General features: G+C 39.1%; 1 protein-coding gene across 2 annotated transcripts in view; it reads right to left on the bottom strand.

The window, feature by feature from the left end:
* Nucleotides 1–11,647: 11,647 nt before the first annotated feature.
* pdcd7 (programmed cell death 7) overlaps nt 11,648–18,574 on the bottom strand; it is a 38,328-nt gene continuing 31,401 nt past the window's right edge. The window contains exons 5-6 of one of the 2 annotated variants that reach the window (XM_034184409.1): nt 18,447–18,534; nt 11,648–12,155 (exon numbers count right to left, since the gene is read on the bottom strand). In XM_034184409.1, coding sequence (XP_034040300.1) covers nt 12,023–12,155; nt 18,447–18,534 — 221 coding nt within the window. In that variant the 3' untranslated portion in view covers nt 11,648–12,022. The remainder of the gene's footprint in view (nt 12,156–18,446; nt 18,535–18,574) is intronic. The other variant, XM_034184403.1, reaches the window with a different exon arrangement.

Genomic DNA, 18,574 nt, shown 5'->3' with positions numbered 1-18,574 from the left:
CATTGTGCGCAAACCTCCCTACCTCCTTTCTCCGCCTCCACCTCTGTTACCCGCATTTGTCTGGTTCTATGGTCAGAACACTTAATAAAATTTTTTTTCTTTTACTTTACATATTTTATTATGCACAGGTAAAATATACATGTCTGTTTCTTAATAAAAAAAAAAAATTATTACAATAAACAGGACGTTAAAGTGCAAACTTCACTTTCTCCCCGAACCACATGAACAGGAAGCGATCGCAGCAACTCCCTTTGAAAATAACGGAGAAACAACCTGAGCGTCTGACATTTTTACATAAAACAAACGCAGTAACAATGTCTAAAAACCCAGTTAATATATCCAGGAGAGTTTTAGGCACAATATACAAAGAGTTTTATGTTGCGATGTTAATGCTGTTGTCCCGGTTTAAGTGCAGCCTGATCAGATCGTCTCAGTGCAGTTCTCAATGTTAATGACAGCGCACCTTTTTTGTTTGGAGCCGGAAGTTGAAAAATCACATGATGCGTTACGTCACACTTAACAACAGGATTGGTTCTATTAGAAGCTTTAGTGGTGTTTAAACTCCAAATCAGCTTTTTAGTAGCTGAGAGCGTATGGGAGTCAGAATTTAAAGTTATTGGTTATCTGTAGCTTCTGATATGCTTTTAGGTCTGTTAGTGTTAAAAAAAAGATAACTTTTCAGTTAGCTGATTACCAGTTTGAAGCTAACTTTTTGCTTAGCTGTGCCCACCACTGTGTGTGGTGTGTGAATATATATATATAATATATATATATATATATATATATATATATATATAATCACGCAAAATCACGCTGCGATTTTGCAAGTTCTCCCACTTAGAAATCATGGAGGAGTCTCAAATTTTCATCTAAGGTGCATGTCAACTGTGAGAGACATAATCTAAAAAAAAAAAAAAATCTGGAAATCACAATGTATGATTTTTTAATAATTTATTTGTATGTTACTGCTGCAAATAAGTATTTCAACACCTGAAACCTGAAAATCATTGTTAATATTTGGTAGAGTAGCCTTTGTTTGCAATTACAGAGGTCAAACATTTCCTGTAGTTTTTCACCAGGTTTGAACACGCTACAGCAGAGATTTTGGTCCACTCGTCCATACAGATCTTCTCCAAATCTTTCAGGTTTGAAGTTTCAGCTCCCTCCAAAGATTTTCTATTGAGTTCAGGTCTGGAGACTGGCCAGGCCACTCCAGGACCTTTAAATGCTTCTTACGGAGCCCCTTCTTAGTTGCTCTGGCTGTGTGTTTGGGGTCATTGTCATGCTGGAAGACCCAGCCATGACCCATCTTCAATGCTCTTATTGAGGAAAGGAGGTTGTTTGCCAAAATCTCGCAATACATGACTCCATCCATCCTTGACACTGGTTATATCAGATGGTTAACTAATTACAACTTGCCTTTTTTTTTTTTTTTTTCGAAAGTGCCTGTTTTTACAAATAAAAAAAATGGAATATTTTACAAAAGCACATTTATCTGTAAACACCAACACACAACACACGTCACATTAACATGTTGGTTTACATAATGAATGACTCAACCAAATCAGTGTTAGCGGAGGCACATTTTACCCAGAATCCTTTGCGATCTGTCTGTGTTTGTTACAAAACTTCAGAATTAGTGCATTATTCAACATTAAAATATATATATATGTTATATTTTAACTTTGTACAAATGACAGAATTGACATTAATGGAGTTATTCTAATAGTAGTGCTATGTGACTGAAAAGATTAATCTAGGTTTTGAGTATATTTCTTATTGTTACATGGGAAACAAGATACCAGTAGATTCAGTAGATTCTCACAAATCCAACAAGACCAAGCATTCATGATATGCACACTCTTAAGGCTATGAAATTGGGCTATTAGTTAAAAAAAAAAAAAAAAAAAGCAGAAAAGGGGGTGTTCACAATAATAGTAGTGTGGCATTCAGTCAGTGACTCTGTCAATTTTGTGGAACAAACAGGTGTGAATCAGGTGTCCCCTATTTAAGGATGAAGCCAGCACCTGTTGAATATGCTTTTCTCTTTGAAAGCCTGAGGAAAATGGGATGTTCAAGACATTGTACAGAAGAAGAGCGTAGTTTGATTAAAAAGTTGATTGGAGAGGGGAAAACTTATATGCAGGTGCAAAAAATTATAGGCTGTTCATCTGCAATGATCTCCAATGCTTTAAAATGGACAAAAAAAAAAAAAAAGACGCGTGGAAAAAAAAAACGGAAAACGACCATCAAAATGGATAGAAGAATAACCAGAATGGCAAAGGCTCACCCATTGATCAGCTCCAGGATGATCAAAGACAGTCTGGAGTTACCTGTAAGTGCTGTGACAGAAGACGCCTGTGTGAAGCTAATTTATTTGCAAGAATCCCCGTAAAGTCCCTCTGTTAAATAAAAGACGTACAGAAGAGGCTACAATTTGCCAAAGAACACATCAACTAGCCTAAAGAGAAATGGAGGAATATTTTGTGGACTGATGAGAGTAAAATTGTTTTTTTGGGTCCAAGGGCCCCAGACAGTTTGTGAGACGACCCCCAAACTCTGAATTCAAGCCACAGTTCACAGTGAAGACAGTGAAGCATGGTGGTGCAAGCATCATGATATGGGCATGTTTCTCCTACTATGGTGTTGGGCCTATATATCGCATACCAGGTATCATGGATCAGTTTGGATATGTCAGAATACTTGAAGAGGTCATGTTGCCTTATGCTGAAGAGGACATGCCCTTGAAATGGGTGTTTCAACAAGACAATGACCCCAAGCACACTAATAAACAAGCAAAATCTTGGTTCCAAACCAACAAAATTAATGCCTCGCAGATGTGAAAAAATCATGAAAAACTGTGGTTATACAACTAAATACTAGTTTAGTGATTCACAGGATTGCTAAAAAAGCAGTTTGAACATAATAGTTTTGAGTTTGTAGCGTCAACAGCAGATACTGCTATTATTGTGAACAACCCCTTTTCTACTTTTTTTTTACTAACAGCCCAATTTCATAGCCTTAAGAGTGTGCATATCATGAATGCTTGGTCTTGTTGGATTTGTGAGAATCTACTGGTATCTTCTTTCCCATGTAACAATAAGAAATATACTCAAAACCTGGATTAATCTTTTCAGTCACATAGCACTACTGTTATTCTAAACACTACTGTACATGCTATAAAGACACCATCACATGATGAGTTTGTTTTTAATAGGGAACATTTTCATTCCATCAATATTCAAATCTTATGTGATGCGCAAATGAGCATCAGTCTGGAGGCTGGCACGGTGCACGAGTGGCTGCTTGGTGGTTAAATAGTTTAGCCGTGTAACTGTTCCGAGCGAAAACCAGCGTGGGCACATTTGGGTATGTACGCATTCAAATGTTTTTTTTATTATTATTAATGTTTTTTTGTTGATGGTGGAACTAGAGATGAGCTTCTTAACAAGCCCCCGACTGTGTTCAGTATTTGTCAATAAACGCTTGTAATGTTAATGTCACACACTGTCAGCCGCCTGCACCAAATACCTTTTCACTTCAGTGTCCCCACGGTGCTCTGGCCTCAGCATTTACACACACACACACACACACACATTTCATTTTACATTGCAGCGATCTGCATGAGAGACCGGCAACGTAACCACAGCTTTCATTGTTTTTGCACGTCTCTGAAAAATTAAAATTTTTTTACACACAACAGACAATGGCGGAAGTCATCAAACACACAGCACCCCATACTTATGGTATCGTCAGCACGACAAACAAACGATCTGAATAAATGTGCATATTCAGATGGAAGCATGGCTAGGGAGGAGTTTTATGTGTGTGCACGTGTGCTCGATTCCACGTTCAGTGGGATGTACAAACCAAACGTGCATGTAACCATGACTACATACATTTTGGTAGATTTGAATTTTTTTTGTGCTTACGCCAATTTCTGGGTTTTGGCATACGCCATGTTTCAGCAGGAAATCCATGCATGTTTTTTGTACATGAGGCCCCTGGTGAGATTCACTTCTGCCTGTCAACAAAATAACTTTCCTGGTCATAATTGTGCTTTTTTTTCCCTACAAATTTGGCACGAATGTTGTGAATGGCCTTGCCCATAAGCCATTACCTGGGACAAGCATTCAACCTTGACCTTCAGGGTTTGCCTTAAATTAAAGATGACCTACAAGTAGGTTTAAATTTCATATTTGAATAAAACATGTTGTGTAATACACTGAATGAAAGGGCTTGCTAAGAGGGTTCAGAATATAAACTGTTTTTCATTGCGATGTCATTTAGTGACGTTATGAGAAAAAGGTGAAAATTTTGATTTTTAAGGGTATTATAAAGCATGCAAATCATCTTGGATAGTCTTCAAAGCAGACAAGCAGACACTTGAGGAAGACTTCTTTTGGCGTGCGAAAATGTAAGGTCAAGTTCAAGGTCACAAGAAGGACACATGCTAAAATCACTCAAAAAAAACAAAACAAAAAAAACCCTTTCCTGGTAGCAATTTGTCTTTTTTTTTTTTTTTTGCCTCCACATTTCTCATGAATGTGGTGAATGGCCTTGCCCATAAGTTATTACCTGGGATAAGAGATTCACCTTTACCTTCAGGGTTTACCTGGAGGTCAAAGAAGGACCTACAAGTAGGTCAAATTTCATATGTGAGTAAACATATTGTGTAATACACCAAATTATAGGGCTTGATGGGAGGATTCAGAACATATCAAAGGTTCTGCGTTATGTGATTTAGTGAAGATACAACATGAAAATGCGCAGAAGTTTGATATTTAAGGGCGTGAAAAAGCATGAAAATCAAAGTTAGTCTTAAAAATGGGCTTGTAAAAACTTAAAGACAACTTCTCTTGACATGCAAAAAAAATTGAGGTCAAGGTCAAAGATCAACGTCACAATATGATCAAAGAAAAGTCAAAGAACAAACTCAGTAAATTAACATTTCTGACAGGATTTTATTTAGTTTTGGCATCGAAATATCAGGGAATTATAGGAGCTGGCCTTGCAAAAGTGCCGTTGCCTCAGAAAAGAAAATGACCTTCACCTTCAGGGCTTGTCATGAGGTCGAATGTGACCTACACGTAGGTCAAATTTCATTTCTGAGTTAAACATGTCATGTGGTACAACAAATGAAAGGCCTTGGTGAGTGCTTTCCAAAGATATGATTGTTCAGGTGTGACATCACTGAGTGACGTTATGATGGAAAGACTGGGTCAAATTAGGACATTAAAATAGTGGTGCGGGCAGTTCTTTTCACGGTATTGTCTTCAAAATGCACCTGTGGACACTTGGTGAATATCTTCTCGACACACAATGTGACTGTCTAATAAACTTGTCATACCCTCTTCATGGTGGTTGTTCCTCGTGGTAGTCTCTTTTGCTCAGCTTTTGGCAAGATACCTGTCCCTTTCAGGGGGAGTTTTCATTTTGGTTGTTGGTGGGACAAACCTCTGTCGTACCGTATTTTACGCTGAGAAACTCACCCGAAACACACAAATACCAAGGGACTTCTTTTATACTTTTTGCTGTTGTCTTGATGGATCAAATGAGATTTATTTTCATCACGAGCAGAACGCTGAAGATATGTCAGATGGCTTAACGCTAGCTGGAACAGCTTTCACCTTTTAAAATATATTTAGCAGCATGGTTGCTTAACAGCAAGAAGGCCATGGGATTGACTCCCACCTGTGGCCTTTCTGTGTGGCGTGTGCTTGTTCTCCCTATTTGCGTGGGTTCTCTCTGAATACTCTGGCTTCCTCAAACATCCAGACATGCAGGTTAGGTGAATTGGAAACTTTTAATTGTCTAGGTCTCCCTTGTAAAAAAGATCTCTATCTCAATGGGGCTAACCTGGTTAAATAAAGGTTAAATGACATTTCTTGTTGACGGGATAAAGCACTGGATTTCTCTGGTTCAGACTGTGAAACACACCCAGACCAGACAGAGGGACTTCTTTAAAACACGCATATATTCACGTCATTATTATGCTTTTTTTTTGTCTTGGTGGATCAAATGGGACTTTCATCGCGAGCAGAACACTGAAGATACGACATGATGGCTTAACGCTGGCAGGAATATATTTCAGCTTTTAAAAAACAATTCTTCTTGTTGACAGGACAAAGTGCTGGAGTTCTCTGGATGAGGCTAATGCACCTGGAGCAGGAAAATATTGAGCTGATCAATTTATTGGCAGCAGATTGCAGCAGATCTCTGCAACGCGGAGAACAACACAGGACCATGTCCATTAAAAAAAAAAAAAAAATTGAAGTGGACATTCTTCTGTGAGCGGAAGAGGACTTACTTTGGCTATTTGTCCGGAAGATGCTGTAACTGGAGCATGAGAGAGTGCTGCGGCGGGGGGGGGGGGGGGGGGGGGGGTTTACAATTAGCAAAATTTGAAAAAAACGTGTCACGAAAATATTAAAAACTGAAGTGAGCCACATGATGAAGACATCACGCTTGACCAATTACAGCATGTTCCTGACCAATCAGAGCGTGTCCTGGACAAATATCCAAAGTAAGTCCTCTTCCGGTCACAGAAGAATATCCACTGCCTTTAAAAATACAAGAAACACATCGTTTCACTTTAAATACACAATAAGTCTATTTCAGGTGATCAGCATGGAGCCATTTTCTCTTAAAAGGCTTTAATTTACTCACTATCCCATTTTGAAAAGTTCTAGCTTCTGCTGCCTGTTAATGTATGCTCTATTGTCTTCTCTGTTTTTCGTGGGAGGGTTACAGCGCCACATACAGGTCTGGCATATACAGTGTTTTCAGTGTCCCACAGTTGGCATGGAACGTTCTTAACCAGTTAGGGAACAATGATATTTTGCTGGTTTGGGAACACCAACTTTGGGAAGAACCCAAAACCGGAAACAATAAAATACTGTTTGTTTGGAACGAACCAGTTGGGAAAAAATTCTGGTTCAAAGCCCTGGTCTGTACAAATCCTTTACATTTCCTGAATAAAGTTCAATTCACGCCCTACTGGCCGTCAAGCTTCACTACACTTCATGCACCAACTGTACATTCATCCAAATCCAAGTGTGCTGCTTCGTCACAGCAGGACATGTCAGTGCACGTTTGTGCAATAGCACATACAACACCTGCTGGAAGTCATTCATCTGCTGCACATGAAGTGCAGCAGGCATCCCTCAGGAACCCTTCAGACATGGAGACAAAACAACACTTAAAAAAAAGGAAAAAAAAATGCAAAAAAAAAAAATTCACACTGAGTGAACAATAAATGAAGTGTTATGGATAATAGTAAGAGTGAGATGAACAAGAAGACAGATGATTTTCTGTTGACAGCAAATGAGATTGAACAGAGAATCTCTGAACTTTGATGTCGGCAGGCGTGTCACGAGGCCAGCAGCTTTTCTGATCCGCCTCAGTAAGTCAATCAGAATCACAGATGGTCCACGGTTTAGCAAATGCAAGAGGTCAGATGCTCAGTAAGCTTACCGTATGTTCTCACAAAGTGGAACAACATGAATTAGAACAGACCTACCTGTACATCATGTCATAGGTTCCAGTCCCACGTTTACACAGTAGGAATTCTACAATGATACTCACTTGTCCATAATTTGGCAACTTAACAAAAATTGTTGACTAACAAAAATCCTCTCCTGATAACATGGTAAATAAAAAAATATATATATATATATATCCTACAATCATTTAAACATGCAGTGAAACAATTTACACTCATAAAAACACTGATATTTCTGTCAAAAGTAACTGTTTGACAAAACCACCTCCTCCTTTTTAAATGTTATTTTTTAAAAATAAGACTTTGCTTCCAAAATTATTTCTTTGTGTAAGGCTCATCAGAAGAATAAATGACTTTTTCGTTTATATATAAGGTTTTTGTAAGGATAGAAAATATAATCAAAATATATCTTGTTATCCAGTGGGAGGTTTGTGTTTTATAGAGTCACAAATCAAAAACATCTGATTTGAACTCCACTGCAACGCAATGAACTGCTGTGTTATGAAACATTAGGAAGCGTATAAAGCTACAGCAGTGCCAACAGAGGCTGTGTACAATTTTAGGAAACATAACTACTGTAATGCTTACAAACATGTAATGCATATTTCAAAGCACATAATTTAGCAGTAATGCTAGCAAACACCATATTTAGAATGTTATGAAGTGTATATGTATTGTAAAGAGTGCAAAGTGTGCATAATGTTAGAAAGTGCCTATGTTTGAATGCAAAGTGTGGCGTGTTTGTGAATCCCAATCATTCTGCGCAAACAGGAGCTTCAATCTGCATATGACCACGCCTGTACGCCTGTGAGTCTGGGGTTTCATGATGAGAGCACTGTGTGGAAGAAAACTGAAAGGCCGCTGGTTATAAATATGAGATGGCTCCAAAAGGTGAACACAAAAATAATTTCACAGGAGTGAAAAGTGAAATAACTGCGTCTGAGGTGGAAACCATTGAAAGTGGTTTTCCATAGAGTTTGCTCTGTGAAAGTCTGGACTGACACAGTGAACGCTGAATGTTCTGTCCTCTGAAGTTTGTCTAGATTTTTCAAAATTGCTGCCAAAAAAAAACAAAAAACAAAAAAATGGAATTGCAGAGCAGGGTAAAAATAAGTACGAGGAACAGAAGATATCAAGAAGTGCCATTTGTTGAAGGAACATATAAATGGTCTGAGAAAGTTCTGAAGTAGCGCGTTGTCCTTGGCGATCCACAGATTCAAGATTGCGTATTGTTTATAAAATAGGTAGCTGACATTTTTCAAGGGTGGCAATAAATTATGCAAAGTTTCTGTAACGATTTAAACTGAAAATGCAGGAAATTAAAATGAATAGGTTTTGTGAATAATTGTATTTATTATTTGGCACATTTCATTGAAGTCATGTTTTACAACTAGCAAGGTTGAGACACTTCCTTTGTTCAGAACTTGTCTGGTTACCAGGGACTGACTAATGGTGATATCAATGTCCATTGTTGAGTGTTGTTCACTAATATCCCTAATTTCTCCAAAAATATTAGTCTTAACTTTCCATTTTCACGGCATTCATCCTTGACTCAAAATACATAAGCATACGAAACAGCAAATGTCAGCTCTCCCCAGTTTCTCTGTGATCGAAGGTGCACGCACACGCACACACACACACACACAACTTGGTTTTTAATATACAGATTTGCTCGCAGGGTATAAACAAATTTAAACATTTATGCCTATGCATGGTTAAAGCAGATGTGCACATATGGTCCATGAATAAGGCGCACTGCATAAAAAATGTTCGAAAGTGTGTATACACATATACACACACACACACACACACACACACGAATGCAAATTGTGTAGAACGTAAAAAAAAAAGTGCATTCCCTTAATTCCTTAATGCATACAAACGTGTAGAATGTTGAAACATCTACACCTATATGTGAATGCAAACAAACTGTGAAGTTGAGTGCACCGTTTACCTATATTTTGTTGAGATGCTGAGTAGTTCCTCTGCGTCCTCACAGATGAAGCCAGGAAACAACACTGATGGAGGACCTTTCAGTTTGACGTCCACAATCCCTAATCTGCTGAATTACACTGCGTCACAGCAACTGAGCTCACATGCGCACATACACGAGAGAGGCCCACAAAACATATCATCACACTCACAAGAGACCCCCAAAACGCATTATCACACACACACACAGACAGACACACACGGGAATGACACCCCCAATGTGTCTAGAAGCCTATGGGTTTGTTTGTTTTTTCTTTTTTTTTTTTTTTTGAGTGGTTCCAATGATATTTACCATTAATAACTGGGTCAAACTTCACAGATTTTGGGAAAATAAATGAAAGGCCACCTGGTGGCAGACATCGGAAGTACAGCTGCTGTGTGAGTCTTGGGGCAACTGTTGTTGTGATTTGGTGCTATATAAATAAATTGATTTGATTTGAGTCGTTCAAGCAGGTGCACGTCAGGCTTCGGGGAGAGTTCGCATCCACGCAGAAAGGGGCCTTGGTTCATCACGCCGTGTTGGGAAATTCTGCAGACTTTTCTGCCAAATGTATTTGATCCATGACCGAAATGTAATCAGTGTGCGGACTGCGAAAACTTATAACTTAAATATGACGGGAGAGGAAGGAGGGAAAACTTAAGTGACAACCACATCCTTTGCATATAGTAAGTCAAGAATTCCACAAATACACCACATTCAGTCACTTATCACCAAAAAAAAAGTTTTATTAGTTATTGCGGCACGTTTTTTGCACCACTGACAGACAGTAGAAAGTGTCAAGACCCTCTGCGGGGCCGCTGGGTCTGTGAAACAGAAATATTCTTCTAGCTGTTTGTGACTTAAACAGCTTTTAAAAAAATGCATATTGTGTGGTAAAAAGCGGCGGCAGCGGCAGGCGAGCGGACATCACCGTTATCTCCATTGGGTCCCTCGCAGCCCTGACACGGACTGAGGGGACAGCAAAGAGCAGATGTATTCCAGAGGACAGCAACGGCTTTACAGGTAGAGGGGCTTCTGCGCATCCTTCATTCAAATGCTTCAAGCAAAAGAACTTTCTCCACAAGATTGTAACAGAAAACAGAACAGTACCAGTGGCACTGTGTGCACTCTTCTTAGCTGCACCTGTACTCCAATCACCTGTGTTTTCACTGTCCCACTCCATAATTTGGTTAGCACTGTTACCTCACAGCAAGATAGTCATGGGTTCGATTCCCACCTGTGGCCTTTCTGTGTAGAGTTTGCATGTTCTCCCGTGTTTGCGTGGGTTTCTTCCGGGTGCTCCGGTTTCCTCCCACATTTAAAGACATGCAGGTTAGGTGAATTGGAAACTTTATCACTGTCCAGGTCTCCTTTGCAAAAGAGGTCTCGATCTCAGGGACTAACCTGGTTAAATAAAATTATGCTGGATTTATTAAGTGAATTGTGGCGCTTTTTCACCGTAATTAGATAGCGCTGTTAAATGTGCCATAAATATGCAGTTTTCATGCCGACTTGTCAGTGTACCACTAACTTCACATTTTGTATTTCACTCGACTGTCAACCTGACAATCTGAATATCCACAATTTCGAACCATGTGAGTACATTTGTCTGGTGCTGTTGTCTGGAAAATATTACTGTTGAACACCACCATGTTTAAAGAAAGTTAAATCTTCAACTCTCTGAATAATGTCAGTTCTCATGTGTTTGTTTGTTTTTTTAAACAGACTTTTAAAACAGCTTCCTGTGTGCGTTTGTATTATTATTATTATATATATATATATATATATATATATATATATATATATATATATATATATATATATATATATATATATATATATATATATATATATATATATATATATATATATATATATATATATATATACACACACATACATACACACACACACACACACACAGGAAGCACATAACCTTGATTTTTACAAAGAATTCCTCTTCAGAAAACTGCCAGCAAAAGTGGGGGAGAAAAGGACAAGGCTATTTCAAAAAATGTATTTAAATATTAGGAAAAAAATAAAAACAAAATAACAGGTTTAACAATACAATCTCAATGCCATTTCTACCATACTTTAGAAAATATACTTTTTTATAATTTCTGTGAAAATAAAAAATGTAATAAACTACATAAAAAAACAATAATAAATCAACCCTAAAAAATAAGCTCTCTGTGAAAAATAATGTCCAGATCCTTCTTGGGTATAAAGTCAACTGTTTTGTACCCAAAGCCTACTGATGTGTTTTCTGTGGCGTTAGCTTTGTTACCTGAACAGCATAAACCAACATAGTTAACACTTCATTTTCATGGAAGATGTTTGAATTGAGTCGCGGGGCTGCAGATCACCGGCGTTTAGCAGCACACCAACAGATGTCAAACAACTGAAAACAAAAACTGGGCTGAAAAAACATCCTGTGTGTTGATTTAACCACATTTGTTGCATCTCAGTCACTGCATGTTCATGAGCTACAAAGAGTTCTGAGAAGTGTGACACCCAAAAAGCATTTACAAATAAAAACAATTACATCACAGTGTCTCAGAGGCTTGCAGAGCAGATGCCCACACCTGGTCCGATGGAGCATCTGGCAGAACCCAACTGTCTGGAACCTCAGTACCATCAGGATGGTCTGCAGGAACCAGGAAGAAATCCCACTCCCTCCTGAAAAGGACACACAGAAGACCAAAGGTTACGATGATAAACTTCAGCACAAAGGTCACTGACACATTCTGGATATTCATTTGGAAACCAATTAAAAATGTGTTATGTATATGCAAATTCTGGCACAAAAATCAATTAATCAATCAATTAATCAGCAATCGATTTCATACGGACGAAGTGACATTCTGTCACCCTGTTACAACCTCCTGTGGAACATGCAGTACTGTTCAGAATAATAGTAGTGCTATGTGACTAAAAAGATTAATCCAGGTTTTGAGTATATTTCTGATTGTTACATGGGAAACAAGGTACCAGTAGATTCTCACAAATCCAACAAGACCAAGCATTCATGATATGCACACTCTTAAAGTTATGAAATTGGGCTATTAGTTAAAAAAAAAAAAGTAAAAAAAGGGGGTGTTCACAATAATAGTAGTGTGGCATTCAGTCAGTGAGTTTGTCAATTTTGTGGAACAAACAGGTGTGAATCAGGTGTTCCCTATTTAAGGATGAAGCCAGCACCTGTTGAACATGATTTTCTCTTTGAAAGCCTGAGGAAAATGGGACCTTCAAGACATTGCTCAGAAGAACAGCATAGTTTGATTAAAAAGTTGATTGAAGAGGGGAAAACTTGTACGCAGGTGCAAAAAATTATAGGCTGTTCATCTACAATTATCTCCAATGCTTTAAAATGGGAGAAAAAAAAAAAAAAAAAAGAGATGCGTGGAAGAAAACGGAAAACCATCAAAATGGATAGAAGAATAACCAGAATGGCAAAGGCTCACCCATTGATCAGCTCCAGGATTATCAAAGACAGTCTGGAGTTACCTGTAAGTGCTGTGACAGTTAGAAGACGCCTGTGTGAAGCTAATTTATTTGCAAGAATCCCCCGCAAAGTCCCTCTGTTAAATAAAAGACGTGCAGAAGAGGTTACAATTTGCCAAAGAACACATCAACTAGCCTAAAGAGAAATGGAGGAATATTTTGTGGACTGATGAGAGTAAAATTGTTCTTTTTGGGTCCAAGGGCCCCAGACAGTTTGTGAGACGACCCCCAAACTCTGAATTCAAGCCACAGTTCACAGTGAAGACAGTGAAGCATGGTGGTGCAAGCATCATGATATGGGCATGTTTCTCCTACTATGGTGTTGGGCCTATATATCGCATACCAGGTATCATGGATCAGTTTGGATATGTCAAAATACTTGAAGAGGTCATGTTGCCTTATGCTGAAGAGGACATGACCTTGAAATGGGTGTTTCAACAAGACAATGACCCCAAGCACACTAGTAAACAAGCAAAATCTTGGTTCCAAACCAACAAAATTAATGCCTCGCAGATGTGAAGAAATCATGAAAAACTGTGGTTATACAACTAAATACTAGTTTAGTGATTCACAGGATTGCTAAAAAAGCAGTTTGAACATAGTTTTGTGTTTGTAGCGTCAACAGCAGAGGCTACTATTATTGTGAAAACCCCCTTTTCTACTTTTTTTTTTTTTTTTTTTTTTTTTTACTAATAGCCCAATTTCATAGCCTTAAAAGTGTGCATATCATGAATGCTTGGTCTTGTTGGATTTGTGAGAATCTACTGGTACCTTGTTTCCCATGTAATAAGAAATATACTCAGAACCTGGATTAATTTTTTTTGTCAGATAGTACTATTATTCTGAACACTACTGTATCAAATGCAGCAATGTACAGACATTCTGGATGAAAACCTGCTCCAGAGCGCTCTTGACCTCAGACTGGGTCGATGGTCCATCTTTCAGCAGAACAACGTCCTTAAGCACACAGCCAAGATATCAAAGGAGTGGCTTCAGGACAACTCTGTGAGTGTCTTTGAGTGGCCCAGCCAGAGCCCAGACCTGAATCTGATTGAACATCTCTGGAGAGATCTGAAAATGGCTGTGCACAGATGCTCCCCATCCAACGTGATGGAGCTTGAGAGGTGTTGCAAAGACGAATGGACAAAACTACCCAGAGATAGGTGCACCAAGGATGTGGCATCATATTCAAGAAGACTTGAGGCTATAATTGCTGCCAAAGATGCATCAACACAGTACTGAGCAAAGGGTGTGAATACTTATGTACACGTGATTTCTTTTTTTGGGGGGGGGGGGGTTATACATAAATTTACAAAAAATTCAAAAACTTTTTTCATGTTGTCATTATGGGGTGTTGGGAATAGTATTTTGAGGGGAAAAAAATGAATTTACTCCATTTTGGAATAAGGCTGTAACATAAAATGTGGAAAACATGAAGTGCTGTGAATAGTTTCCAGATGCACTGTATGGTGAATTGTTTCACAGACATTAAAGTGCATTCAAAGTCAGTGTGATATTCCTCATTATAACACTAAGCATATTCGAGAGGGTTGAACGAAAAGTTGCTCCCGGTGTGCAGCTGAGCGCCTTGTTTGGCAGCATGCCAATATCAGAGCGAGTGTGTGTGCGCGCACGTACACCCAACAGGCAAGATGACGAGACAGAAATGTAGCATACCAATTGTAACCTGGCAAAACATTCTGTAACATCAGGTGTCCAGATGCGAGTTACAGCCAAATCCGTATCATATCACCTGTTGCACACCAGGACCAACAAACTGCAGTGCAGTGTGCTTTGAACCCTTGTTTGGAAAGAGGGTCAGCAGGCATGTTAGAGGCAAATAAAGCAGTTGGTAGAGCGGGCCGTCCTATGACCGAAGGGTCGGCGTTTCAAATCCAGACTCCCAACCAGTCAAATATCTGCATATTGCCATTGTATCCTTGGGCAAGACACTTAACCCACCTTGGCTGCAGCTGAATGAGGTGGTGGTCCGAGGGGCACAGAATGGCAGCCACACTTGTCAGTTTGCCCCAGCGCAGCTGTGGCTACACCAGTAGCTTACCACCACCAATGTGTGAATGTATAATGCAACATTTGAAGCACTTTAGGTGTCTTCAAAGGTGCTCTATAAATCCAAGTCATCATTATTATTAAAGAAAAAAAACGCTTAAAATAGCCAGGGGTCAAGAACCATTTTCTGCAGTGAATTTGCAAGGAGAGATAGGGAGGATGGAGGCAGATGTTTATTCAACTCTTTACAGCCTGGACAAAATCTATCTTCATATGCCAGCAACTTCTGTGCTGTGTGAGAGGGTCTTCTCCCACACTGGAGAGGCAGCAACAAAGAAAAGGAACAGACTCAAACCTAACACCACTGAAATGACTTTGTGTTTAAATAAAAACCTTTGAAGTGCTCAAACCCCCATCATTTTGTGCAACTGTTTTCATAAGTCCCTAGTTACACAAGCATTTCTCAATTTATACCACTATTACATACAGTATTTTATGACGGCACAATCACTTTATAGTCACTGTAGTCAAAAATGTCAAGATGCCCATAGAACCTTTTTTTTTTTTTTAATTAAACATACATAACAGTGCCAGTTTCATGACATCTTGCTATGTTAAAGATTGGCCAGCAGATGCCACCATATTTATCATATCAAATGCTTTGAAACAATTGCTTCATATTGATTCAAAGGCTTCGGTTTCTCCATTACTAATACATCAGCAAACACTAATTACTTCTACATGTGCACAGATAGACTTACAGTCATGAATACTTTGATGTTGTGTTGCTAAGCAGGACGTTAAATAACGTGTGACGTGCTTTGCACATGAAGAAGCAGAGAGCCACGCACCTGGATCTCACACAGGTCCAATCCCACAGGAGAGGGATGAAAGTGGTGCATAAAGATGAAACCCAAAATTAATAGGGGAGTCTGGCGGGAGTCTGGGGGCATTTCCCCCCCGAGAAAATGTTTGAATTCGAGAAACTCTCAGATGCAATCTGGGACTATTCCAGACAATAAATTAAAGTGAGTGCAGCATCCATTTTGGTGAGAGAAAAAAAATAAAAATTTCCTTCTTCAAAATCACTCCTCTTGCAGTGTTCTCACAAGAATTTACAAATATATATTTTCAACATAAAGTAAACAGAAACTAATTATACTTATAAAGTAATGCACAACCACTTTACATCACCTACAGTAAAATAAATAAAAACAGAATACAATGATTTGCAATATTCAATTGAATACACCAGAAAGACAAGATATTTAATGTTCAAACTGATAAACTTTATTGGGTTTTTTTTTGCAAATATTTGCTCATTTTGAAATGAATGCCTGCAACACGATTCAAAAAAGCTGGGACAGTGGTATGTTTACCACTGTGTTACATCACCTTTCCTTCTAACAACACTCAATAAGCGTTTGGGAACTGAGGACACTAATTGCTGAAGCTTTGTAGGTGGAATTCTTTCCCATTCTTGCTTGATGTACGACTTCAGTTGTTCAACAGTCCGGGGTCTCCGTTGTCATATTTTGTACTTCATAATGTGCCACACATTTTCAATGGGTGACAGGTCTGGACTGCAGGCAGGCCAGTCTAGTACCCGCACTCTGTTGTAACACGTGCAGAATGTGGCTTGGCATTGTCTTGCTGAAATAAGCAGGGACGTCCCTGGAAAAGATGTTGCTTGGATGGCAGCATGTGTTGCTCCAAAACCTGGATGTACCTTTCAGCATTGATGGTGCCATCACAGATATGCAAGTTGCCCATGCCATGGGCACAAACACACCCCCATACCATCACAGATGCTGGCTTTTGAACTTTGCACTGGTAACAATCTGGATGGTCTTTTTCCTCTTTTGTCCAGAGGACACGACGTCCATGATTTCCAAAAACAATTTGAAATGTGGACTCATCTGACCACAGCACACTTTTCCACTTTGCGTCTGTCCATTTCAAATGAGTTCGGGCCCAGAGAAGGCGGTGGCGTTTCTGGATGTTGTTGATGTATGGCTTTCACTTTGCATGGTAGAGTTTTAACTTGCACTTGTAGATGTAGCGACAAACTGTGTTAACTGACGATGGTTTTCTGAAGTGTTCCTGAGCCCACACAGTAAGATCCTTTACACAATGATGTCGGTTTTTAATGCAGTGCCGCCTGAGGAATCAAAGGTCACGGGCATTCAATGTTGGCTTTCAGCCTTGCCGCTTACATGTAGAAAGTTCTCCAGATTCTCTGAATCTTCTGATTATATTATGGACTGTAGATGATGGAATCTGTAAATTCCTTGCAACTGAACATTGAGAAACATTGTTCTTAAACTGTTGGGTTATGTTTTCATGCAGTTGTTCACAAAGTGGTGATCCTGACTCCATCTTTGCTTGTGAAAGGCTGAGCCTTTTGGTGATGCTCCTTTTATACCCAACCATGACACTCACCTGTTTCCAATTAACATGTTCACCTGTGGAATGTTCCAAACAGGTGTTCTTTGAACATTCATCAGCTTTTCCCATCTTTTGTTGCTCCTGTCCCAGCTTTTTTGAAATATGTTGCAGGCATCAATTTCAAAAAAGTCTTTATATGCAGATTTATTCCCTAATAGATGAACTTGAATGGTTCAGCTTAACATGCAGGGTACACAGTAGCTGGAATGAAACATCCATAAACCACTGAAAGGTCTGAATAAATAGTTGGGATGAATGGATGAATTAATGGTTTCTGCAAGACAGAAACACAGCAAATGCATAACTCACCCCCTTCACAAAGGTATTCTATTTTAAAAGCAGCGGTGTTGGTGCCAAAAATAACTCTGCTTCTCCTCCAACGTGACCGAAGCTAAATGCACACTGGTATGCTCAAATCGATGCCTGACCTAAATAACATAATACAACAACTAAAGGGAATTTACAGCACAACAGAATTGCACTGATCTCAAAAATGACCCAGGCAACTGGCAAAAAGTGGAAATGCGCCAGAAAGCGGAGATTTTTCATCTCTGCACAGTAGCTGATGCTTGCTTTTGTGTCAATGTTCCTGGAATCCAAATCACAGTTTTGTCCCTTTCTATTTTGACTCATTTTGTTTGGCTGTAGTTCGTATCATTACAAAGCAAGTGGGGTTTTTTTTTTGGTTTGTTCTTAATTTGACCACTTTACGGCAATTTGTGCCCATTTATGTTAGTATTGTATAAGCATACGTCTAACGTGCGCCTTCAAAACAGACTGAGTTACATAGCAAAACACGCAAAACACTTTGGCAGAAATTTAAAAATGTGCAGTTCTTACATGCCTGGCTCAAGGGAAAAAATAAAACGTCTCATTTGGCAACAAACCAGATGACCCTCGGGTTTATGAGTTCCAGTCAAATGGTACCTCTTTCATTCCTCATGGGGACGATGTCTTTTATGTCTGACTACTGCTGTTAAGCAACAAAGACTAAAGTAGTAAACAAACCTGATGTGTACTAAAGCGTGCACTGAGCAGTCAGCCTGGGTGTAGTATTCCTTAAAGGGCTGCATTAGAGGATCGGCAGGCATCTCATCTATGAAAAGAGAGAAAATTCAACTCATTATTTACTCCAG

The sequence above is a fragment of the Thalassophryne amazonica genome, chromosome 2, assembly GCF_902500255.1.
Source record: "Thalassophryne amazonica chromosome 2, fThaAma1.1, whole genome shotgun sequence".
In the NCBI taxonomy this organism is placed as follows: domain Eukaryota; kingdom Metazoa; phylum Chordata; class Actinopteri; order Batrachoidiformes; family Batrachoididae; genus Thalassophryne; species Thalassophryne amazonica.
The sequence above is the reverse complement of the archived record's forward strand: the minus strand, read 5'-3'. Positions and strand labels throughout refer to the sequence as shown.